Source organism: Rhinichthys klamathensis, unplaced genomic scaffold (genome assembly GCF_029890125.1).
Source record: "Rhinichthys klamathensis goyatoka isolate OS25496 unplaced genomic scaffold, OSU_Roscu_1.1 h1tg000076l_1, whole genome shotgun sequence".
Lineage (NCBI taxonomy): Eukaryota > Metazoa > Chordata > Actinopteri > Cypriniformes > Leuciscidae > Rhinichthys > Rhinichthys klamathensis.
In genome coordinates, this window is record NW_026606618.1 from 968096 (window position 1) to 994611 (window position 26516).

General features: G+C 39.0%; 1 protein-coding gene and 1 long non-coding RNA gene across 4 annotated transcripts in view; one reads left to right on the forward strand and one right to left on the reverse strand.

Annotated features, from left to right (window-relative positions):
• The window catches only part of LOC130085194 (uncharacterized), a 239956-nt gene that overhangs the window by 99183 nt on the left and 114257 nt on the right, over positions 1-26516 (forward strand). The gene's annotated exons all lie outside the window — the stretch shown is intronic.
• det1 (DET1 partner of COP1 E3 ubiquitin ligase) lies at positions 1685-26031 on the reverse strand. Of its 3 annotated transcripts, XR_008807116.1 has the most exons (8): positions 25800-26031; positions 24346-25114; positions 21655-22008; positions 20970-21160; positions 18125-18316; positions 17448-17647; positions 4583-4652; positions 1685-2773 (listed from the first exon to the last, which is right to left on the reverse strand). XR_008807116.1 is itself a non-coding variant. In XM_056250811.1 (7 exons), the coding sequence occupies exons 2-6, from the start codon at positions 25096-25098 to the stop codon at positions 17458-17460; spliced, it is 1680 nt and encodes a 559-aa protein (XP_056106786.1). In that variant the 5' UTR covers positions 25099-25114; positions 25800-26031; the 3' UTR covers positions 5253-5369; positions 17448-17457. The 3 variants fall into 3 exon arrangements, 2 of the variants coding, with proteins under 2 accessions (XP_056106786.1, XP_056106784.1); XM_056250811.1 differs by lacking the exons at positions 1685-2773; positions 4583-4652 and adding an exon at positions 5253-5369; XM_056250809.1 differs by lacking the exons at positions 1685-2773; positions 4583-4652 and having other exon boundaries at positions 17252-17647.

Consider the following 26516-nt stretch of genomic DNA (forward strand, 5'->3'; position numbering starts at 1 on the left):
TTCATAAGCTAGTGAAGTATTTTTTAAGTATCTACTTGCTCTGTTAGCAGCCAGCTATCTAGTAAATTTTAAGTTATCTATCTATTTTTCAGACTGTTCTGTCAGCACTGTGCTAGCACTTCAGTTGTTGATTCTATATTTCAATCTTTGCTCTGTTAACAGCTTGCTAGCACATATTTTGTTTTCATATATTAGCTATTACTCACTCTTTTCACATGCTAACAGTTACTGTTCATTTATTTTTAGTAGCTTTTTTTAAATCCGATTTTCTGTTAGCTAGTAGGCCTACTTCTAGTTAGCTAAGTATTTAGGCTCTCTTTTGCTCTGTCAGTAACTTGTTACCACTTCTGTTGTTAATTTGGTTTGTTATCTATTTTCCAGTCTGCTCTGCTGTTAGCAGCATGCTAGCATGTCTATTCTTGATTTCATGTAGCTTACTAGCTAAGTATTACTCAATCTTTACACTCTGTTATCAGCTTGCTCACACTTAGCCTATTATTAATTTCAGTATAATTTGTTAGCTAAGCAGTTTTCTAGCATCTAGGCCTATTCTTGATTTCAAATATTAGCTAAGTATTACTCAGTTTTTCAGTCTGTTAGCAGCTTGCTAGCACTGTTTGTTAATTTCATACATTAGCTGTGTATTTTTTAGTCAGGTTTTCTTTTAAAAACTAGCACTTCTATAGGTGTTAGCTTAAATTTTAGATCTATTTTGCTCTGTCAGCAGCTGCAAGCACTGCTCTTGTTAATTTTGTTGCCTATCTATATTTCAATCTGCTTTGCTCTGTTATCATCTATACTCCATTTAGCTAAGTAGCCTATTACTTGATCTTTTTCACTGTTAGCAGCTTGCTATCATTTGTTAATTGCATTAGGCTACATATATATATTTTTTTCAAACCAATCTTCTCTGTTAGCAGTTTGCTAGCACTTATTGGTTAATTTCATGTTTGCTAAGTATTAGGTTACACATTCTTTTGACTATAAGTAACATTGCACCTACATAGTAGACTGTACCGAGGGTAGGGTTAGTAGTGGTTAGGGTCTATTGGGGGACCATCACAATAAAGTGTTAGCAAATATTAAGCAGACAGTCTACTAATACTCTAATGAGAGTTGGTTGACCTGTAGCTGCAACGTTAGTCAACATAATGTCTAAAGGGGTGTAAAGAAGGAGACCTAATCTGGCGGCAGTTTGGCGCTGACTCTGACACAGACAAATTCAAATTTGCCGCTCCTCTGTTACCACTATGGTCCGGGTGCACACGAGACATAGCACTTGTTCATTCAAATTCAAAGTACCCATCGCCCTGCTACAATAAACTCATCGCCCTGCTACAACCGAAACTACAGCGGAATAAAGTGTTACCAAGTATTTTTTGATACTGTCTACATTTACATTTTGACCATTGAGATCTCATTGTGGACAGGGCTACCCAGCATGACAACATAAATAGATGCTAATCTGCCAACAAAATGCCCTGTTGCTGGCTGCAGTTGCATCTGAATAGGAGAAAAATGTTGCATCATTTGGTTTAATTTCCAGTAGAGCCAGGAAAACAAAATGAAGTTGTCAAATATATCAGTGCAAAAACTATTTCAATCACTGTTTTGGATATCAACTGAACGTTTATCTTCTTAATATATAGGCCTACAAATGTATAGTAGTATTTATAGTACAAACTAGGTGATCAGAAAATTTATTCCAGAAATGTGACTTTCCAAAACATAAAGCCTTAAAACGTTCACATAGCAACAAGTAGTCTGCAGAACCGGATGCCAAACGACAGATTGCTTTGACTTGGCAGGAGACGGTTGATAGCGTAAGATTCAGATCTTCCATTTATAGAAAGAAAACCTGCATGTGATAATAAAGTCTTGAGGAAGTGATAAAAAAACACCTGTGTGCAGGGTCTATTTTAAGATTGGAGCAGTCAAGGTCATCCATGCGGAGACAAATTGTGGAGGTACAGTACGGCTAACAAAGGGAATATGTTAGTGCTTTCCGCAGAGTGCGGCACACACACAGCTGGATCTAAGAAAGAGACCTGCTGGGAAGAGAGCTAAAAGGCAGGAAAAGAAGTCTATCAGTAACTGAGGAGGAGCCATTATACAATCCGGGCATACAGAGTCTGCAAAAAAAAAAAAAAAGATGAGGCAATACACTGTGAAGGGTTTAGGCTGTTTTGGCAGTCCTGTGATAGCAAACAGATGTTAAAGATGAGAAAAACATTGTACTAAGAAAACAGTGAAACAGAGAAGTAAAATACAAATTCTGCATTTCCGATCATTTTAGTTGTGATTTTGCCTACATAATTGAAAATTTAAGAAAATCCCATACCTTTCACAGGTATAAGAAGCAGTCTGTCAAAGACAGATTTCACAAGACTCAATCACCAGATCTCATCACCTCATTCTCCACTCTCTCGTCTCCGGTGGCCCATGTGACCTTGCCCGCCTCCGCCCTCTTCTTCCCACTGCTGCCCTTTTGCCGTTGGAGGCCTGTGTGGCCCCATCACTCTTAGTGCTGGTCTCTCTGCCAAACGCCAAGGCTAAAAATATCTGTGCCAACAAGGCAGAGTGGGTTCATCCCTCGAACAGGAATAGCAGAGTAGCAGTCAACTGCTGTCTGACAGAGTCGGTGGAATTGTCAGCTTGTGAGAAGCACGATGCCCTCTGTTTCTCTTTCATTTTCTCCCTCTCTGTTTTCCTTCCATAGGTTGGACAACATCTCCGTCCCCTCTGATTCATGACAATGTTTCAGACCCGACTCCTGCAGAGAGGAGGAGTTGTTTAGACAGAGGCACGTGCAAATAAATACGCAATGCTGTTCATTTCCTGTGATTTCAATAGTGTCAAAATATGAACTCATATCAAGCACTTAATACCACCCACCACAAACGTTACATTAATCACACCATGGACCTCAATTAGGGTTAGTTTGACTGATTAGTTCATTCGGTTATACTGTTATGTACCTTGGTGAAGCGTTCAGCCCACAACACATTGAAAATACGGCTTTCCGACAAAATACTAGACATCAGTTGGGAAAATCAGACATTTGAACACGCTGTTTGTTATACAAATCAGGTAACACAGAAAAAAGAAAAAATGGTGAAAACAAATCATCTAATAACCCCAATTCACATAAAAAGGTGGTGTGTTTTGCACTGAAAAGAATGCCAATGTCTTAATTTGATCAGGGCTTTTTCAGCATTTAGCACCATGGTTAAAACTGTATGTTTGCATATGTGTTTTTGCTGCATTTAAAGGGTTTAACTGTATATAAATTCACCCCTAAGATTGTACTTATGGACAGCCTTATTTTCATTCACAATAATTTACATATTGACCTTAGTCAGAGGCCACATGGGTCAATATATGAGCATGCAGTGATTATTTTAGACTATGAATGGTGTACATTAAATTTGACTCCTGGAGATAAGACATACATGTTTCTCTTTTTCTTCTCATATTTGTGAAATCATTGCAAGTCTGAGTCACTCTCTCTCTATTCTACTGTGGTCATGATGAAATATTCAAATACTGCTCAAGCTTTTAGAAAGCTAACTATTGCCATCTTGTGGTAAGATACAGAAAGACAGTTGCAGCCAAATTCAAACTCATGAATAATTAATCTGATTGCATAAACGCTAAATATTGCACAAAATCACAGTGCAGTCGGTGAAATAGATGTGTGATGTGTAAATGCTTCTGTTCCACTTTGATTGAATGCTGACAGTAGCATTTTTGAAGCTTAAAGTAAAACACAACTGTTTCACTAATACTTGTCATTTCGTAAGACTGACACTTAAAACCACACGGGGGCGCTGTCATTGGCTGAAAGCTTTTGATTGTTTGTTGTTGTGCATCAAATAGACCTTGAGATAGGATACATATTCAATTGGGTGCTTATGTAACATCCATGAATGAGAATTTAATTCCTTTTGTTTGGGCTTCTGGTGTGTTACCACTAGACTGACTCTTGAGCAGCAGATCTCCAAACAAAAGCTCTATGACCGACTACATTTAATTGAGTTTTATTAAATGGTCAAACAGCAGGAACTGTGGGGATTATAGTTAATGCACATTGAGAGCCATTGTGTCAGCACTGTCAGGAATATTTATTTATGTGTAATTGTAGCTCCCTTCTTGCGCATTTCCAATAGACCTCATGTCAGCTTAGGAATTATTCCAATTAAAGCATTTAATGCTGAATAAACTGTCTTAAGCATGTGTTTAATATTGCTTGCAAACAATAAATATTGGCTCACACTTTAGTTTATACAGCACACATAGAATAATGAAAAGCTAAGTATTGTTAGTTGCTTTATAACAATGAGCACTGTTTTTTTTATTACAAATTGTTAATTTGCTAAGTTCCTAATTATTTGTAATGTTATCATTATTTAATAGATCTGCTGTATACCATGTCTAAACAAGATGTGCGAGTGCATTAAAGATAACATTATAAAGCAAACATTACATAGGAAGGTAGTTTTTTTAGACATAAATATAAGTCAGAAATACATTCAAAACCTGTCCAACTGCAAGCAAATGCATGTGTTTCAGCTAAAAATACCTGACACAGCGTGGTGTTATTCTGCGTTTGAGGATAAACTCCCAGATCTCGTCCTCTGGAGAAGGTTTCCCTAAAAGTAGACAGAGAAATCAATAACTTGAATCATTAGTCTGGCTCATGTGGGCAAAATTATATAAACATTAATTGGATATGACGGAGAGAGATTGCTTTTTTATCCATTTCCCATAGGCATTTGTCTTCTTGTAGCCTATTTGGTCAAGACAAGCATCCATTGTTGTGTTTTTACTGTAAATACAGCTGCGCTTAAGAAAAAAATTGTGTATATGAAATTATTAATATAATATGAAAGTTTAAGCCCTTATATTAACATTTGGGTCTAGTCTAAGAGACAATGATGTTCATGTAAAAATAATAATAGTAATTTAAAATGAAATCTCTAATTTATCATTAAATTATCATAATTATATCCTCTGACCTAATCAAAGCCAAATAGGCAGTTTTTTTTTTATCAAATCTCTATATAGAAAATAATTATGCACTTTTTAGTAACATTCTTTTTGGAGTCAATCTGATAGGCTACCAGAAATCACATTGTAGAAAAAAAAACATTAAAATAAATTTAAGAATCTAAGAGCTCCAGACAGAAAACGGGGGCTTGTATTGTAGCCTACATTATTAAAGAACACTTACTGTGATTAAAGCACTGCCCTCCTCTGGTTTAATGGAGAAAGGCATTGCCATGGAATATGTACGTGTGCTTTCTTTGACTGACTGACGGCAAGTGACAAAAGACTTCACGAATCCATGGGGAACCTGCTCAGATACTCTGAAAAAGAAAAGGCAGGTGTTATTTTTCTTCCCTAGATCCTTTTAAACAGGATCAGCATGTCGTTAATATAAAAGATGCACGTGTTCACATATGCGCACTCACCACATGGTGGCAGCACTGCACTAGTCATAACTAAATGACTTCCACCCTACTTTTCGGCACAGAGGCTCACCGGGGTAAAAACCCACCTGACTCGATGCCTATTTATACAGACAACGCTTCACTTTCATCCATAATGTGATTATGCCGTCCCGTGGAGCAAAACGATACCACCGACCGCAAACTGTCAATATGAGTCTCCATGTGCCTATTGTACCGCCGGGCACGCGTTGTGTTCTGCCCGTCCCCCGCGGCTAGGGACAGGTCACATAAAGATTAGTCGGGTCTCTTCTCATCAGTAGGGGTCCCGACTCCCATCAGGAGAAATAAGCTTCTTCCAGGGAGGTGACTATTATAAACAGGTGCCTCCTTTTATTTTGTGTGTTGACACAAGGTGGTCTAATTTCGCCTTTGGATCTTTCGGCAACATATTGTTTCGCCTGTTCTCTTTTGGCGCGAACCTTCCTCTGACGATTTTTTTTTTTCACTCGCGATTTTTTTTGCAAATATTAATAGGTCTTACTTATTTTTCCTCCGCTTCTGTTTCTGTCAGATTTGTCTGCTGTGATAATTGGGCTCAATCAGAGATTATTCATGGCGCTCTCAGACATGACCGAGCAGCTTTGTTTGCCTTGTGCCTCTCTGACAGAACCAGCCCACACGTTCGGCTTCAAAAATGCCTCTACCTCACAATGAGTACCGCACTCATCCTTTTTGTGGGCTTGCATGTCCTTAATTACGACCAATTACCGCGTGGACGCAAACGCGGTAAAACATCCTACTTCTAAATGGACATAGCCTACCCTGGAAAATAACATGACAACCTCACCAAAAAGAAAAAAAGCACATGGTGCAAAGTGCAGCAAAACAACCCCCCTGTATGTTGTAGTATTTATCAAAGAAAGCAAATCGCTGATATTTTTCAAGTAGTACATCTTCTTGAAAATAATTACAGCGGTAATGACTTTTTCCCGGTAATGCCGGGAGAGGATCCGAGGGAACAGAAGCCGGAAACATGTAGGCCGATAAAATATCAGCGCCCAGGCCTCCCGGTGCGCTGCCCTCCGCAGCCCCGCTACAGTCCAGTGTCTACACGGCTGATAAACCATTAGCCCGAGCCGTGACTCACTCGTTGATCGTAGTGAAGTGCGCTAGCGGACAGCCTGGCCCAATACTCCCAATTGTTCCCCTAATATCTGTCTAATGGCCTCCATTTAATCTAGGGAGGATGATTATTACGTATCCCTCCCCCCTCCCTTTTCCCCTGGATGAACATGCAGACACACAAAGCAGTGGTCGTAGCAGATGAATACATCTCGGTCATCAGTGTAAAGTAAAACATAATCAGTGCATTTTGCTCCAGTGCATGAGTATGCTAATGCTTCGCTGCGTAATTTTAGATTATGTTCCGATAGCGACATGCAGTCTCGGGTACGTGTTGCGCGATCGTTCTCCGCGGTTTTCTTCCTATCCACTGAGAGGGTTTTTATGGGTTTCCAGATTAATTGAATGCAGATTATTATCCTACATTTAATTAGACAAAATTTGGTAACTTTTATGGTCCTAAAAATCCTACTGTACTGGTCTCCCTGCCTGGCGGCCAAGATGGTTAAGCTAAGCCGTTTTCGATGGGTTTTGTTCTGCTGGTTAGGTTAGAAAAATAGCTGAAAACTAGCTTGGTCGGGATGAGAGACCGGTTAACCAGACCAGGCTGGTTTGGTTTTCTGCAGGGAAGCAAGAGTTGTTGTCCCTCTTATTTTTCCCCTCTTCCATTATTTTCCCTCTTCCAACATTATTGCACTGATTACTTATTTTCCTTCCTTCCTCTTGTAACTTACTTTCTGTCGTCTTGCTTTATCTCGGTCTTTGTTTTCCTTTTGTTTTCTTCCATCCTCTGTGCAACATTCTGTCGTCATTCCTTCCACCTTCCTCTTGTTTTCCTTTTGTTTCCTTCCTTCCCCCTTGCAACGTTCTTTCTTTCTTCCTACTTTTTCTTTTCCTTCTTGCTTTCCTTCCTTTTCCCCCTCATCCTTCCTACTTTTTTGTTTTCCTTTTATTTTATTTCCTTCCTTCCTACTTTATTTTATCTTCCTTCGCCTTGCAACTTACTTTGTCTTCCTAATTTGTCTTCCTTTTCTCCTTCAAGCCTCCCTTCCTTTTTCCCCTTCCTCTTTCCTACTTTTGGTTTTTCTTCCTTCCTAGTGTCTTTTTTCCTGTTGAACTTTCTTTGTCTTTCTTTCCTCCTGCTTGCCTTCCTTCCTTTTCTTTCCTTCTTACTGTTTTCCTTTTGTTTTGTGTTGTCTTCTCACATTCTTCTTGACCTGCCTACTTTCTCTTTTTTTCCTCCATCCTACTTTTTGTTTTCTATCCTTCCTTCCGGCTTTCTTCCTTGCATCTTTCTCTACAACTCTCTCTCTCTCAGTTGTTAACGCCAAATCCGATGTGGCGACTGGAAAGGAAATTAAGTCAGTCCTACCCTCACTACAACACCCTGGACATGCACTAGCATGCAGACCTTCATTCGCAATTCACAGCCGGCTTGAAGCTCCCGTACAGCTGGACAAAATCCAAGGAACAGCAAGCCCTAGTCAAATATATTTAGTCAATATTTAGGCTTGTTCGGTTTCTTTTTCCGCCTCAACAAAAGTTTCATTTTATTGAGTGTTTTGCAGGGTTTTCCGTCTCCTTGCAGGATTTTTGAACAATTGACCCTCGAGGTGCTCATAGAAAATAAACTGCAATTCTCAATCAATATTGGTCATATGAAGGAAAAGTCTACATTGGATGATATTAAATGTTGACAGAGTGTTCAAGACATGAGGTCCAAATATTGTGCCAGCATTTGGGGATATAAAAGTGGCCAGAATATGATGCAAAGATGGATTTCTCTTGGTTTACGATACTGTTTGAGGTGGGTAAATAAAAGCAACACAGACAGATTTGTACACTCTGTATACTTTTCAAAACGAACAATATTCTCACAGCAAAAAAAAAAAAAAAAAAAGCCTATTTTTTACACAAAATACGGTGAAAAAGCGGGAAAGTGTGTGTGAGCGAAAATTTCTGTCATTCATTCTGCTCCGTTCACATTCTTAATTCTTTCTATTTGACCAAACTCAGAGTGACATATATAATATAATATAAGTAATACATGTATATAATATAAATATAAAGTAATATAATATAATAAACTGTAATATAAAATAAAGAATATAACTATAATATAACACAATGTCATGAACCAAATATGGATATAATACCTTACCATATGTGTATATGCCAGTTGAATTGAAGCTTAATGTATCTGGAAAACAAACAAGAACAGAGGCAGTGTTTTGCAGATTCAAAACTATTTTTGCCGGCATGTTGACTTAACTTGACTCCAGTGTTGTTTATTTGTTTAGTTAGTCGTTCATCTATAAAAATGGAAGCACACGCAGAAGCCGTTTGTGCTATTATCCCACTTAACCATGTTTCCAGCATTTCGAAAAATAATATCATCCAATTCGTATGGGCTCATTAGCTCCAACTATGACCTTGTGTGCATTTTTAAAGCAGGAACAATGAATGTAACACTATTATAAGTGCTCTTCACTCTGCATACTCTAACAGAGAACTATCAAATTACCTTGATTTCTTGGAGCGCAGGCCTCGGTTAGCGCACCTGACACATGTCGCGGTGCATTATTGGGGCAGTTACCTTTCAGACATGTGCTGAGGAGTGAACAGGGAAAGGTTAGAAGGTTTCATTCCCCAGTTAAAAATAGTAGAGCCTTGGTAATGGAGGAATGATCATTTCCACCGTGCAGCGAGGTCTTCGATGGCTGCTGACAGCATTAAGGGCGTAGCAAGGATGTGAGGTACTTCAGAAGAAACTAATCAGGCACAATATGTCTCAGTGAAAAGGTTTGAAGAAGGCTGCAAATGGAAATGGAGAGCAAGGCAACTTATTTAGAAATATATTTAAACATTTGCACAGCGACCGCCGCACGCTTTGTTAAGAGGTAGGCGAAGGACCTATTAAGCTAAGGCATATGTTCGTTGATTAGAAGCGAGGATAGTAATGGCATACACAAAACATTTGCAAGAACAAAGCATTATGGATTTGTTTCACAAATTAAGAATGAATGACGTACTAAACATTCTTTTATGTAAGCATTATGGACCCAGATTTGGCCAAAGCAATCTAAATTTAAAGAGTTCAACAGAAAGCACACATCAAAACTGCCGTTTTAAATTGTCTGCAATACACTGAGATTATTTTGAGTTGGTGCTGAATGCAAATGTTTCTGGATCAGAATATGGGTGAGAAATGACTATGGTTTTGATGTATGCATCTCATGACTCTGTATAAATTACTTGTATAAGACACACATGAATTCACACTCAAGAGAAAACAGAAACACAAACTCCTTACGCACATGGTCGGTTTTAAAACTCAATGCCCACTAAATGATCTCTGGAGAAGGATTTCGCTTTTTCCTAAGCTACAGTTTCTCGGAAATGTTTTTAAACTAAGCGGATTTGCAGAGCTAAATGTTTAATAGCATCCCATACAGAAGAGTCAAATTAAATGAGGAAATTTGGGCTAATTTACAAAAATTGTGAGTGAGCAATGAAAATGTATACAGTGCAGTGTTTTTTTTTTTCAGGAATGAATTACTGAGTAAAAATGTGTGTTCAAACCTTGTTTTTGCCATGCTGCATTGTAAGCCTAATGATTTAATCGGTTTGTTTTGATGGGACAAAGATAGAAAGAGAGGGACGATAGAAAGAATCCACCATGTACCTTTAAACACATTGTAGCTACAGTACAGAAATCTTTATTTTAAAATAGTGCTGTCAAATCGATTAATCGCGATTAATCGCATCTAATATAAAAGTTTGTAATCATATATGTACTGTATACACAAATATATATTTATAAACTTTTATGTTAGATGCAATTAATCACGATTAATCGATTTGACAGCACTATTGTAAAGCAATAGTTCACCCCTAAAATATTTAAAATGACTATTTACTCACCCTCATATTGTTTCAACCCTGAATGACTTTCTTCTGTCAAACACAAAAAAAGTTTTTTTTTTTTTTTTTTTATTAAAGCAAAACAAGACTAGGTCTATCAAGCTAAAAAATTACAACAACAAAAACTTATAAAAGTGAGGATGTGAACTTGGAATAGGCCATAGTGCACAAGTAGCCAGTTTTATGATGCTTGTATGCTGCTTTTTGTCATGTTGGAGTCCTTATTTGCTTTCATTTTTTGGAAAAGATTGCATATTGTATATATTATCAGCTTTTTTTTATAATGTTGGGTCCATTTTTACATCAGCAGCGTATATAAAGAATACAAAATATTCACATTAAAATTTCCTTAAAGTGCATTATTGACATTTATGCTGCAGTTTTATAAGGTACAGTTTTGTACATTATACAAAGAGTTACTGCAGAATTAAATTAGGTGAATTATTGGACTAAACACGCACATTAGACTCATTGTCTCCTCTGAATGTTGATGTGCACATCTCACTCCGGTGAAAATCAGTGTAGGTCCTCTCTATTGAATTACACGATAACACACGATGCTACACCAGAGCAGGCCCTTTCCGTTTCATATTACACTGCTGTCTAACAGGTGGCCGGCAGCCCATAGTCGAGGTTGCGCTGAAATAAGTGTGATCTTGTAAGGTCAGGTGTGTTATCTCACTTTATTCTAACCCCAAATGCGCAGATTGAAATGTAGTCTTGTTTTGCCGAAGGAACGTCAGAGGGAAGCGGCTGAATTCTTCTAATGAATACATACATTTGTTGCAGATTGTTACCCATTTTGTCCAGATTACACTGGGCACCTTGTTGCCAAGACAACAGTAATTAGCAAGAACTGGGTTACCAGGCAGACAGCAGCTGCGTCCCAATTCAGAGGCTGGAACTTTCGAAGGCCGATTGCATCACAGCGGCGCGACAAAGGCTTTCTTTTGATAGGCTATATGATGTTCAGATATTTATACTACACAATATTCTGGGTAACATGAAAATTTAGCAAAAATTCTCAAAAATGCTGGCGGTGGCTGGCAACTAAAAAAAAAAAAACCCGCTAGCGGGGAAAGAGCTAACAACGCTTGGTCCGGCCTTTGAAGTATGCTTCCTTCAAAGAATGCAGCAATTGAATTGGGACACAGCTGCTAGCGGCTACAACAACGTACACATCGTAACCATAGTAACCAAGGTCAGGCCAGCAGTGCATTTCCGCCTTATCATAAAGATTGATAACAACATGAATGCTGCAAACACTAACATATGGTCCATGACCTCTCATAATTAACCTCAGGTTAATGTTTCACTAAAGCAACTGACTGACACATGAATTTCTGTTGCTATTTGTACTGCCCACTCACCGTTAATTCAAACATTGACCATATTTGAAACCTTTTACCCAGTTTGAAGCTAACAGATCTGCAACATTCTTTATTAACAGATACAGACACCGTTACTAAACATGCCAGCCTCTCTTCATATAATTGATACATCACTGATAATCTGATAGGCCTGATACATCCATACATTTGTAATGTTTTACTGGGAAACAATTCTTTTTTGCATTAAATGTTTGTATAGCCTATATGAAACATTTTATATGCATTTCAGTAGTTTCACGAACCATTGCTGAAAGCAATGCAGTTCAATTTATTCAGTGAAGGATTCGGCAAACTGATTTAACCCTCATGTTATGTTCGAATTCTCCATAATCTTGTTGGGTCAAATTGACCCCATTTGGATCCAATAATTCCCCAAAAATCACACTATGAAAAAAAAAAAACAGAATCAGTTCAAAATGATTCACTTTTAATAATACTTTGCATACATTACAAAGAATAAATATCTGAATTTATGATTAATAATGTTTTTAAGCACTATTTTTAAGATGGCTCCTCCCCCACACATCTGGGGCGATTACACATTTTTAACAATAATATCTTAGTGTTAAGTAATCTTGTCAAACTATCATTTAAAAGCTTTCAGACTCTAGTTTTCATATTTGGTGACTGATTTTCAAAAGAAATGACAGAGCAATAGATAGATAACGAATTTTTCTTCATTTGTGATGTGTTGGCAAACCGTAATGCACGCCCTGGTTCTTTCTGTATGTTTTTATGTGGGTTTTAGAGGTTGAATTCAAATCAAATATTAACATTACTGGGCAAACCACTACTGAATAGGATGTCTACTTCATAAATATTATGGAAATATATGATTGCAATCGCTCAAACCATATATGGAAATGGGTGTGTTAGGGCTGCACGATTATGACAAAAAAATCATAATTGTCGATTATTGCCTTGAAATTGTAATTGCGATCAAAATTTACATTGAATGATATTTTGAACAGCTTTATGCCATTGTTTGAAGCGACTGCATGCCACATTGTTATATCAAAATAAACCAACTGAAAACTCCTCCTGAAAAATTTTCATTGCTTTTATATAGCATTAAGCCTCAAATGACAAATATAAAAATTAAAGAAACCAAACCAAAGTAAAAAGTATTATAATGTTACACTATCTAAAATTAAAACACTGGGGAAAAGACCCTTAAGATAAGCTGTAGAAAGAAAGAAAAAACACATCTTAAGCACACAGAAAAATGTAAGTGGACTTTTTGTAATTGTGCCTTTGAACGATTACATCATTGTGGCATCCATAATTGTAATCGCGATTACAAATTCGATTAATTGTGCAGCCCTAGGGTGTGTCCTAATATGGTCACCAGTGGAGCCTGGATGTCATCTAGTGGAAAGTTTGGTGCTGTGCCCAAAAAAATTGTAGGCTACTGAAAGTTAGAAAAGGTCACAAAATGTTAAGAAAAAATAACCTGTCATTTCGGGACAAATCGACCCGTAACATAAAATGAGGGTTAAACTGGTAACTCGTGAGTTTGTTAGTCTGTTGAACAAATCAGTGGCTCATAAATATCATTTGTTCGTGAATCGGATTACGCTGTTTGACCGGTGCATGTTTGATCTACTAATAAGAACCAGTGTTGTGCCGAATTTCGACTCCCTGACAAGTCAGTATCTGATTGCCTAATCCTAACCCCACCCCTAATCCTAACCCCTCCCCTACAAGTAATCTTAAACCTATTAATACTAGGAGGGGGGGAGGGGGGGGGGGGGGGGGGCAGAATTTGCCACAACACCGGATTATGAGTAATTTCTTCGTGACTTCGTCATGCTGTATGATTGTGTTCGTGTTCACGGTACACCGTCTTTTGCTCGTTCACATTCAATATGGACTGTAAACGTACATTTACAGCTTATGTAACTTATTTTTCTGTACAATGGACAGTACTTTCATCACTGCCAAAAAGCGGTGCAAGAAAGACTGGATTTAATATGAGAATTCGTTGAGTCTTTTAGACTCAAAACCTAAAATGTGTCTAATTTATTGTCAGCACTTTATTTTAGAGTCCTGCTCCCCATGTACATACTAAGTACTTATTACACTAACTGGGTAATAACTAGGTAGGCTACTAACCCTGAACCTCCCCCTAAACCTAACCTTAACCCCATTACCTTATATTACCCAGTACTTTCTAAGGTAAGTACACTGTAAGTGCACGTACTGTAAAATAAAGTGTAACCAATTTATTTTTAAATCGTTGTGTCCAGTGAATAGAATGCATGTTTTTTTATCTTTTTGTGCAAGCGCAAAAAGCAAACTGCATTGTATTTTCTTCCTCTCTCTTTTTTTTACAATAGGGGTCAGTATACTTTTTTCTCAAACCACACACGGTTGGAGCCCGATCCCTCCCACTCTCATGTCCAGAGGCTTTCCCCAGGTGTCCAGAGGTCGTCAGAATGTGTTCAATTAGCTTGTGTAACCAGAAGCAGGGCGGACACTTAATCCCACAGCACCTGCTGCCTCTTCACAGGTTAACCCCAGTCAGCATGTCACTGAGGGAGGCAGGATATCACACGTTACCCCAGCTCAGTGGCCCTGGATTTACTTGGCCGTCTGATTGGACGTGATCTCCAAGCTGGCCGACCGGCAAGCAGCTGGACACCTAATTAGGCGGCCGAATAAACCCAGATGAAGTTTTTCAGGTGACCCGCACTCTCTCCGCATGCTAGGTTTCTGCCATTTGTACAGACCTAATTAACACAAAATAAGTGCGCCTGATTACGAGTTTGAAGAGTCTGTACTTATAAAAAGTGGAAGTGTTGCAGGGCCATCAAATAACTGCCACCTGTGTCGTTTCAAGGGCTACGGGCACTGCTAATTCAAGACAAATAGGCAATCATAAAATGCATGTAAAATTGATTAAAGATACATATTAAAAATTATGTATATATACGAGAGACCGAAGCTAGGTGGATTTTTAAATAGACACATAAATAACAATTTTAAAAATCCTGCGTTATTGACCCAAAAAAAAAAAAAAAGGCACACTGTATGGGGTAAGTTGTCACACTGGAACGTGCCATTTAACAGCCTATTAAAGGCTTCTGAGGAAGAAAACAATAATTAGACAACAAAAATGTAAAAGGTACAAGTTTTGTCTGAATGTATGCCCGTGTTGTGTTCACTTGTTTACCAAACCGCTATTTTAATTTGTATGGATTAATCTACAAGTCAAAACTAAAAAAAAAATCCAATCCTGTTTTAATTTATACAATAGTCTTTAAAAAAAATCAAGTCATAAATGAATGTAAAAATATATCAGACATTCTAGTAACTGAAACGCAGCCCTTAAGACAACTTCTCTATTGGAGAATTTTAAGAGTGCACTAACAGTCAGCTCAGTTGATTTGTCAACATTAGTATTGTTAAAGTACAAGCATGCTAAAATTATGCGGAACTGAAATTCTAACTACCATTTTTGTTTTATGCCATTACCTAGAGTAGACAATCTGTACATTTCAATGAAAAGAAATTGTATAAATTAAAGTCATTCAGAAGTGAGAACCAGCCAGTCATTGTAAGTTTTAAACTGCTAAATACGGCAACTAACTCTAACTAACTTCAAAGTAGACTAAAAGGGATTGTAATTGTATATCGTAAAAGGCTTTGTGACAAGTTAAGAGAAGAATAACACCTAGGGAGGAAGACAAGTGACCTATGCAATGAGCTCCGCAACTTCACATGTGGAAGAGCCTCTATAAAAACCCAGGAAGCAAGTTGAAATGTCAAGCTACTTTAAATGTTTCTTCTAATAAGTCGCTAGGTTGGAGGAGAAAAAGCACGATTTTCAATTGACAACACAGATATCCCATGTTCTACAAAGTGCGCCCATGATGGATGGTTCGGGTTCAGTAACACCTTTTAAACCAGAGCGATAAAGACTGCAATGAAAGACGCACTGTCTCTTTCTAACAGCGCAGGCAGCCACAACAATGACAGCTATTAAAGCTCGCGACGAGGTCGGACTGAAAGAGCATGGCATAACATCTCTGTCGGCAACCAATTCTGTTGTGGTAAATGTTTTAGTTCTTCTCTCTCTTTATCTAATTAATTCTCTCATACCCGGAGCAATGTGGATCATTTGCGATGGGGACAGGTCAACGCGACGCATAATAGAGACACAAAAGGAGGAAGAATGCGATGGAAAACGTTGAATAATGCAATCACAATTCACAACGTTTCACTTAATTTTCTCCTCAATCAAGTGTTCCGTGCGTTTCACCTTTCTTTCTCTCCATCCATCCCCCCCCCCCACCCCTTTTTTTTTTCTCCATGCAGCGCAAAACTGAACTGATTGCGCAGGGAAATTATAACCCTGGTAAGATTTTTTTGTTCCGTACCGCGGCAGCACCATTACAGATGAATTAAATGAGAGAGAAGCCCTACGAAGCACAGTCGACACCATCCCACTCCCGCCCACGCCGGACCCTAGGATCACACTTTTCAATCCGGTCCACGGCTAAAAGCATTCATTCCTGCGTTCAGGGGCCCCGTGCACAACCGTGCCTGGAGCACCTACAAGAACGCGGTCATCTCGCCGGACGGGAAATTTCTGTCAGTAACTAGCGGGATATCAGGGATTCGTATTCATAAAGCCTTGAGAGAATGATTACACTTACAGTAGTTGCACTTAGGGGTCCACTCAAAAAAAAAAATGGCACTCTGGGGAACTTCAAGAAAAGAAAGCTTTTAGACTGGTGGGGGGAGATTTGACATAGTCATTTCCCACCGAGACAAGCGACTCCAAACATGAGTCGCCTGGGATTTACGTGTTCGATTTATTAGTTCTAATTGTTTTTCTTCATTATGAAGGGGGGGGGGGGGACTTCACAACACAGCCGTTTTAAAGCGGTCACAATCTCCCGTATTGAAAATTGTCCTTCAATCAGCGCTGAAGTGCTTGTTAAAACAGATGCATTTTCTTCAACCTCTGCTCTATCATCTGAACAATCGTATTCCCACAGGGAAGCTTCTCACTTAGTAAACTGGCTATAATGAATCATTTTCAGAATTAGTTTTTGTTGTTATTGTGGCATTAGTGTTGGTGTGGTGGTGTGTGCTTCGAACCAACCTCCGTTTTTTTTTTTTTTTGTTAATGCTGGTCGACTGTGGGAGCTGGCTAGGTAATGGAAGCTGAACTCTTTCATTAGGCTTTTGAGGGGGAAAACTGCTAAAAGGGGGCATTAGCATATTCTATACTTTCTCAGCCATTTAAAAATGCCAGTAGATGAATGTCAACTGTGAATATCTTAATGTTCTGTCATCTGTTTTGACAATAACCTTTCACTTTCAGCGAGAAAAGACAATACAATACTATAATTTAAATATTAGAAATTTTATTTTGCACACTGCTTAGTAGACTTAGTAAAAAAAAAATCAAATATATAAAAACATTTAGTGTAAGTGCATAAAAGACATCACATTTGTAATAAATAAAACTTTAATATAAAAAATGATGTATAAAAAAAAAAAAGAAAAAAAATCTGAGTCTCTCAAATCACACATCTGTACTCACACATGCAATATCATACGCATCCGTGGCGCATGTGAAAGTTGACAACGTATTCGGCGTTGGTGCGCTGCACAGAGATGGCAAAGGGCTCGAAGGGATGGAAGGTGAACGCGACCAGTCTCCTGACAGCGTGGTTAATGGGTCTGCCCAGCAGGCCTGCCTGGATCTTAAATTTCAGCAATCCAGAGTCCCTCGCATAGAACCTGCAGGAGGGGAAAAAAGCAGTGCCAGTTTATTATGATGGCAAATGGCATGGCGACAGCAAGAAACCCGTGTATTTTACAGCATAAGCGAACCGTCAGAAAATTATGGTAACATTTGTCAGTTTGAAATTTTTGAGAGCTCTCAGGAAGTGTTTTAAATATCGCCTGTCATGGCATGAAACTACACATCAGTGTTTCAAGATTTAACAAGGAAGTTGATGTAGACCTCACGCTGGGCCTCATTTTTCACTATACTGGGAAAGTGGGCGTACATTCTGGTCTCTTCTGCAATTCACTGTCTTTGTCAACAATCTTTAGACTGTGCGTATGTCTACATTTAAGGATAAAATCAAACTTAATATTCAGGAATGCTTTAAAAGTAAAAAGTAACCACAAAATGTTTTTTAAATAATATTTCAATAAAAAGTCCACGACTGTACTGCTTAACAGAAGGGACTCTTAAGAGCTTAGGGGTACCGTATGGGATGATCGCCACAGGTCTTTGGCCGCTCCATGACAGACACCCACTTGTCATCGTAGCTGAAGAGGGAAAGATCCAGATACGGGCTACTGCTGTAGGACTGAGCACTGATGGGCAGCTGACCGAGAAGCCTTCTGACCGCTTCTGTGTGCCCTCCGTATTTGGCATTCACGATGGTGTCTTTGAACCTGCGCACAAACAAACCAGTCCATAAATAATGTGCAGACTAAGGAACTCACATTAATTAACTCATTAATTAACTCTTTCCCCGTCAAACATGGAATTTTTTTCCGGGTATTCGTGTTTTCACTGTTATGCGGTAGGGGGCGCTATTACGCATCTTCTGAACGAGTACTGAATATGCTGATCAAAACAGGCGAAGATGACGCAGAAACAAGCTCTCTCATATGTAATCATATGCATTTGTAAAATAACGCGATCACCAACATTAAACAGCATATAAATCAAAACTGCCTGACGTTACTGAATGAAATGTCGACCAAGGACGGCTATAGGACTGTGCAAGCTTTGGGGGTGTTGATGGACTCGATCTACTCCATCTGTGATTTGATCCTCGTTCTGAATCCCATCCAGACGTAGTCTTTGGCAAAAACATGATTTTCTCAGCTTTTTGCTCAAATTGTTGCTTTTTTTTATGAAAATTACCCACATTCAAGTGTTGATTAAAAAAAGAAAGCTAGAATAAAACGGTTTTTTATTTGTTTGTTTGTTTAAAAGCAGAGGGTCTGTTCTTTCTTTTGAGAAATGGAATGTTCAGATATTAATACAAAATAATATTCTGGGGGCCAAAATTTTTTAAAAACTGCTGGTGGCTGGCAACTTTTCTTTTTTTTTTAAGCTGGCAGGCAAAGAGTTAAACAGCAAAACCCCTTCAGTGTGGGCGGTGCTACCAAATGTAATGGCAAACAAATAGAAACCAAGAAACAGCTGCTTAGGAAAAAAACCTTGGATCAAAATGGAAGAGAGAGCTTGTCACCTTGGTAGGGGGAGGGGAAATATTACAAGATTATTACAAGTTTATACACATTTTATTACTTATTTTTATTACTTGTAATTTATACACAATTACAAGATATGATAGGTAACAAAATTAATTTAGTTTTGATAAATACTTTTGTCAGCAATAATTTGAACAAAAAATGTCTGGTGAACACGATGTACACAACTGTTGCTGTCGGGTCAGTTTTTTTTTAAAGAAAATGTTATTTTTTCAGCAAGGATGCGATATATTGATCTAAAGTCAGTGACTGTAAAGTGACATTTATAATGTTGCAGAAAATTGCTATTTCAAATAAAAATTGTATCACAGTTTCCACAAAATATTAAGCAGAACAATTGATTTCAATAATGTTTTTTGACCACTAAATCAGCAAATTAGAATAATTTCTGAACGATCATGTGACACTGAAGACTGGAGTAATGATACTGAAAATTCAGCTTTGCATCACAGGAATAAATTAGATTTTAAGGGTGTATTCACACCAGGAAAGTCCGATAGTTCACTTGCTTTGGTCCGGACCAAATCTTTTTTTTTTTTTTTTTTGGTACGGTTCGCTTTCACACTGCTCTTTTTGGAAGTGAACCAAAATTTGAAAACAAAACCACAGGTGTGCTAAGGTCGTCCATTCATTGGACAAGGATTCTCAAGTAGGGAAATCAGGAAGTGCAAAAAAGGCTCAGCATGGAGATATTTCGTACTGCAATATTTGTTATTTTACTAATTTTGTGTTATTCTGTACAAACGCAATATGAAGAAACTGCGCAGAAGACGGATGAGGTATAACGTTTTCATTCATAGAGAGGGGCTATGTTCACACATTCAAATAATGAGATTCTTATTGTATATACTGCTAACAAGTGCTGTCAATGTTAACGCTTGCGATTAAGTTTGTCCAGTTTAACGCAGCGTCATCCTTGTATTGTAACTATCGTTACATTATATGAACTGCAAAAGCTTTTTTTGCATCTATGCGCGATTAGACTAAAGAGAACGCTCTGTATGTGAATGTCCTGATGCACACACTCATTCATTCATTCATTCCATTCCAATGATGCACACACGACGCGCAACAGTATCGTGTGGCCAGACAGCGCGCCGGAATGGAATTCTCTTGAACAACAATTACACAAACCATTATGCCAAAATCTCCGACTACGGAAGCCTGTTAACTCAAAGGCGCAGTGCTTTCCTGCAATTGGGTCGGTTCATGTTCACACCATAAACGAACCGTACCAGAGTTCGTTTGGAACCGTACCGAGACCACCTCTTCAGCTGGGTCTCGGTTCGGTTGTTTGGTCCGCACCCGAGTTCGATTGCTGTATTCACACCTGCCCAAAAGGTCCGCACCAAGGGGGGAAACGAACTAGAGTTAGATTCAATCGAACCAAACAAGGCAGGTGTGAATACACCCTTAAATACATTTTAATAGAAAATGGTTAATTAAATTGTGATAATATTTCACAATATGCAGCCTTGGTGAGCATAAGTCTCTTTTGTTTCTTTCAGAAACAAACACAAACCAAAATCTAACTAACACCAAAACTTTTGAATGGTAGTGTACAAACAAAAGTCTGCCTGCCTCACTAAAGGGTTTTTCTCAAAGTTTCAGAAACTTTTTAAAGCAGCCTGCATTTGAGACATAATTAAAGTTTTTGATATCAATAGGTGTCAGCATGAGCGAGTTCTCACCCAATATGTAGAGCTGCACATTTATACTGAGTCATTGTGAAGGCCTTTTGTTAGAAAAAGTGAGGCCGGCCTCCTCTTGCTCGACCATCAAATTGTGGCTTGTGAATTTGGCAATGCTTGATATATCTCACCTGCGTTGTACCTGCCGGGCAAAGTTGTTGCTGGAAGCAGAGCAGGGGAACTGCACAGCCTCGCTGTGGAGTGTGGCGTTACGGAAGAGGTCGCAGAAGTTTTCAAAAAGCTCCAGAAGTTTGTCAGAAGTGTTCTCGAAAACTGCAATAACCTCGGTGGTTAGCATATTGTAAACCACGAAGAAAGAGGGCTAAAAATGAAGAGGAGAGGAGAATTGAGACGGTAGTTTACACATCGATGGTTTCCTTTTTCATAGAAACTATCGACTACACAACCGATCCACCAAACATGACTAAACACAAATCCCACCCGTTTAGAAATTCTCAACAAAACGATGACAAACATTATAGTTTTACAGACAAGGCTTAAGCTAGTCCCAGACTAAAATGCATGTTTGAGTTGTCTTAACTGAAAGCAACTTACACTGACAAATCTTAAAATATATCAGTGCCACTGTTTTGTATCAAGATGCTCACCAGTAATGTTTCTCTCTAAGGCAAGTTTATAAAAGCTACTTAAATGTCCTAATTGAACTAAGGCTTAATCCTGGCTTAATCTAAGTCCTGTCTGTGAAACCGGGCCATTATCTTACACTAGCAAAGATTAAGCGATGACGCCAGCAAGGGCATATCTGATTCAGTCTCTGGTTACTCTAGTGCATGTGTTTTTTGTTTTGTTTTTTACCTGCGAGGGGTCGGTGACCCTCAGTGTGACTACATCTTCGCTGGTGTACTTGATGAACAGGTGATGTTCGTCCAGGAGCTGCATCTTCCACATGCGCAGCTGCCTGAGCTGATCGAAGAATTGAAAGAACCGCCGCTTGGCCGTGGCACTGCCGTCCTGCTCTGCCCTCCTCCACAGGTACACCAGGAGACGGTGCTTCAAAGAGTTTATGGTTTTCTCCTTATAAAGGCGGGAGAAACCGGGCTGGCCTTCAGCCTGGGCCTCGGAGTAAACCGCAGACAGCGTCAGCAGGTCATCCTCGTAACAAAAACGGCCGATGGTGCGCACGTCAAGGAAGGTTCCTTCTGGTGTCACCTGGGCAGGAGGAAGGATCGAAAATTAATATAGTTCAATATTTTGGGTCAATAGTAATAAAAGGGGGGGGGGCACTTTATTTCCCATTTTTATTTGTACAAACAGTAGAGAAATGACAGAAAATGATGGAGAATGGATTGGACCAGTCAAACATACCAAACTGGGTTGAAACCTGTCGCCCGTCTGAGCAACATGGTCTGACAAAATAAATGTGCAATTGTCAATGCATGGCTATGTCACACGTTTCTACCCCGATAGTCATGGCACGAAAATACTATTAAAACTCAATTTGTGAAAAATACTTTTAATGCAATACAGTGAATGACAACTGTGTGTGGTGTTCAATTGGCTGACATTATGGCAGTTTTGTGTTAAGTGATTAATTACACCAAAATAAAAGATAACATGTATGCCTTCATCTACAAAAACATTGTTTTTGTCTTACATTTCATAATGAACTCATTTTCTGTCGGTTCTTTTTCGTGAACTGGAATGTGTGCAAAGAATTGTGAGTGACTGATGGACGTGAAGGATACACATGATGCATTCTTTAAAATGTGACACAAAACGAAGACTGCCTTGCAAGTATCCTTCAAATTGAGATGGCTTTACACAGAGCCTGATGACGTAACAGGCGAGATATGCAGCCTTCCATTTGAGAAGCATCCATACACTCACCGGCCACTTTATTGGGTACACCTGTTTAACTGCTCAACAACGCAAATGGCAGCAAGCAACTCAATGCACATAGGCGTAGACATGGTCAAGACGATCTGCTGAAGTTCAAACTGAGCATCAGAATGGGGAAGAAAGGTGATTTAATTGACTTTAATTGGCAACGATGTGGCATCGTTATTGGTACCAGACAGGCTGTTTTGAGTATTTCAGAAACTGCTGATCTACAGGAATTTTCACGCACAACTATGTATAGGGTTTACAGAGAAAGGTCTGAAATAGAGAAAATACCCAGTGATCAGAAGTTCTGTGGGCGAAAATGCCTTGTTGATGCCAGATGTCAGAGGAGAATGGCCAGACTGGTTCGAGCTGATAGAAAGGCAACAGTAACTCAAATAACATTACAACAGAGGTCTGCAGAAGAGCATCTCTGAACGCACAACACGTCGAACCTTGAAGCAGATGAGCTTCAAGAAAACCACTCCTGTCAGCTAAGAACAGGAAACTGAGGCTACATTTTGCATGGGCTCACCAAAATTGGACAATAGAAGATTGGAAAAACGTTGCCTGGTCTGATGAGTCTCCATTTCTGCTGCAACATTCAGATGGTAGGGTCAGAATTTGGCATAAACAGCATGAAAGCATGGATCCATCCTGCCTTGCATCAACGATGCAATCAAATTGCATCAAATAAAGTAAGGTCTAACTGAATACTGTGTATTGAGGTACAGATATGTGTGCATGCCTACTTTTCTTGGGCCCCATTGACCTTTTAAATGCCACAGCCTACCTAAACATTTGTTGCTGACCATGTCTTTCCCTTTATGACCAAAGTGCACCCATCTACTGATGGATACTTCCAGTTTCAGCAGGATAAAGCACCATGTCACAAAGCTTAAATCATCTTAAACTGGTTTCTTGAATATGACAATGAGTTCACTAAACTCAAATGGCCTCCACAGTCTCAAGATATCAATCCAATAGAGCATATTTGGGATGTGGTGGAATGGGAGACTGTACCATGGATGTGCAGCCGACAAATCTGCAGCAACTGCGTGATGCTATCATGTCAATATGGACCAAAATCTCAGAGGAATGTTTCCAGCACCTTCTTGAATCTATGCCACAAAGAATTAAAGCAGTTCTAAAGGCAAAAGGTGGTCCAACCTGGTACCAGCAAGGTGTAACTAATAAAGTGGCAGGTGAGTGTACTTATCTCTTTAATAGCATTTTTGGTATTTCTATTTGTCCAAAATGTACAGAAATGGCTATATATATATATATATATATATATATATATATATTTATATATTATTTGAGTTACAGTTGCCTTTCTATCAGCTCGAACCAGTCTGGCCATTCTCCTCTGACATCTGGCATCAACAATGGGTACAAATGGGGTGATGGGACTGGCAATAATGACAAGCCAAATTCAAACCTGTGTCGCCCCCCTTGGGCACCATGGTCTGACAAAATAAATTATGTTTGATAAACAATTATGTCAATGATATTTTAGGGGTGGATAGATCAGAATTCTCTTTCTCTCTGTATGAACAATAGAGAACAGACAGGGAATAAAAATAAGATACAAATACAACATATTAGACACAGTTCTGAGAGATTTGTGGTGTACAGTGAAGTCTTAGACGCAGTTACTCTTACCTGGAAAACATGAATGGTCTGTTGCTGCACAGAAAGCACAGCCAATATATTTCTGTACAGGTACAGTCCTTGATTGTGTGACAGGATGATTTTGTCACACTTAAAGGTGCGTGTATCACACAGTCGGCCCGTGTGCAGGTCTATGATGTGCAGAGAGTAGTCTTCAAGAGGTGAGCGTGGGTTTGGTGTCACAGATTCGTTGTTTCTGTACACCTCGAAAAAGTGCGGATGAGGTTCTTCTGGCAAGTAGGCAGCAGAGCCGACGATCACATAGCGGCAGTCGTCAGTGAAAAGACTGCACTCTCTATTCAAGTGCTCACCGTTGGAGGCCACGTTGGTGACGTGGAGCAGGGAGAAGAAGCGTTCGAAGAGTCTGCCTCTGATGTTGAGGGAGCGCTGGTCGTTCCCATTGGCCAACGTTTCTCCCTCCTGACCCTGGAGAAGATCTTCAGCGGCTTGGCATCCCTGGTACTCGTAGATTTCCAAGGAAGTTTGATCAGAGGAGAATGCAATAAAGCATCGTCCGTCAGGGGAGAACTTGCGCAGGAAGCAGGGTGGCTTCTCTACGTTCACCACTGTGAAGTTGGGGAACAGGTTCTGGTGGAAACAGCGCACACGGTACCAATGAGCCCCGAGTGGACCGGAGCAGATCCGACGCCTCTCTAGCCTGTAGACCACATTCTGGTTCTGGATGCGTCTCGGCTTCAGAGTGGGGAAACCATCCTCCAATGTAGTGTTGCGGTGAGCAGCCATAATAACAGCGTTACCACTGTAAATGAGAAATTAAATAATCAAGTTAATAAATGCAGGGGAGCAGATCTCTCTACAAAATAGTTTTATATAATACTAATAATAAACAATTAGGCTGGTAGGTAGCCATACTAACAGCTGTACCAATGCAAATGAGAAATTAAAACATTATTGGAAGAGATTAATAATGAAGTTAATAAATGAAAAGCAGAAAGGGCAGATCACACGACAAAATTACTTTATATAATACTTTTTATGATGCAAAATTATAAACAAATAGACAACTTGACAACCATGATGACAACTTTACAACAGCAAATAAGAAATCAAGTTAATAAAGGCAAACCAGATGTCCCTGCATAATCGTTTTATATAAATACTTTTTATAATACAAAAAATGGACAGAAAGGTAGCCATAATAACAGCTGTACCATTGCTAATGAGAAACTAAGACGTTATTGGAAGAGATCATAATAACTTGATAAATGCAAAGCAAGTAGAGCAGATCTAACTTACCTACAAAATTACTTTAGGCTAACGTTATATAAAAATAAATAAATAAACAGACAGATATTCCTGCTATGACTCTTGTTGCTTTTTCGGGTTTATTATACTTAAAATAAGCTCTTTTAAAAATTAATCAAAATAAAACATCAGTATAAGCACCAAAACACACGCAGTTGATTAAGTTATGCATCTCTTACCTGGACGTTCATTTAAACACTTCTCATGTTCATATCTGTGCAGCTTTAACTATCTGGGAGTACAAGCATACACAAAAGACAACCTATACCCGCATAAAATAAAACATAAGAGAAAAAACGTTTGAAAGGGAGGTGCAATGCGGTATAAAAGTTTCTTCAGGAGTGTAAGTTTAGAGATCTGTTCGCTGTCTAACCGGCGGAAGTAAGTGGCATCGGCGAGGTCTGCGCATAAACAGTGACATGAGGTGCACAGAGTGTCAGAGCGCCCCCTTCAGCAGCGGCGAAACAGCGCAACTACATCTCTGAGACTGTGGGTGTATATACCCTGCTAATGTTAATCAGTTTGATTTACCGAGTAGATTATTACTCTCTGTTAGTGACGACATAGGCTACAATAAATTATTATCTGCTGATAAAAACCGTCTAAACCAAACTAAGCTGGTTTGCTGGTCTCTCCGCATGGTTAGATAGATCAGGCTGGGAGACTAGCTGACCAGCTGAACGCCACTAATTTAAACTTGCAATTTTGGGCTGATTTAGGATGCTTTTTCAGCAGGACTATTGGAACATGCAGAAAATAATCATAAATTGCTTGTTGAGGATTGGGGTGGTGAGAGCACTAAAACCCTGCTTAAACCACCCTAAGCTGATTCGCTATAGGGATAGATTTAAAGAGGTTTTGGGCACTTTTCAAATGGTCTCACTTGATTTTGTCCA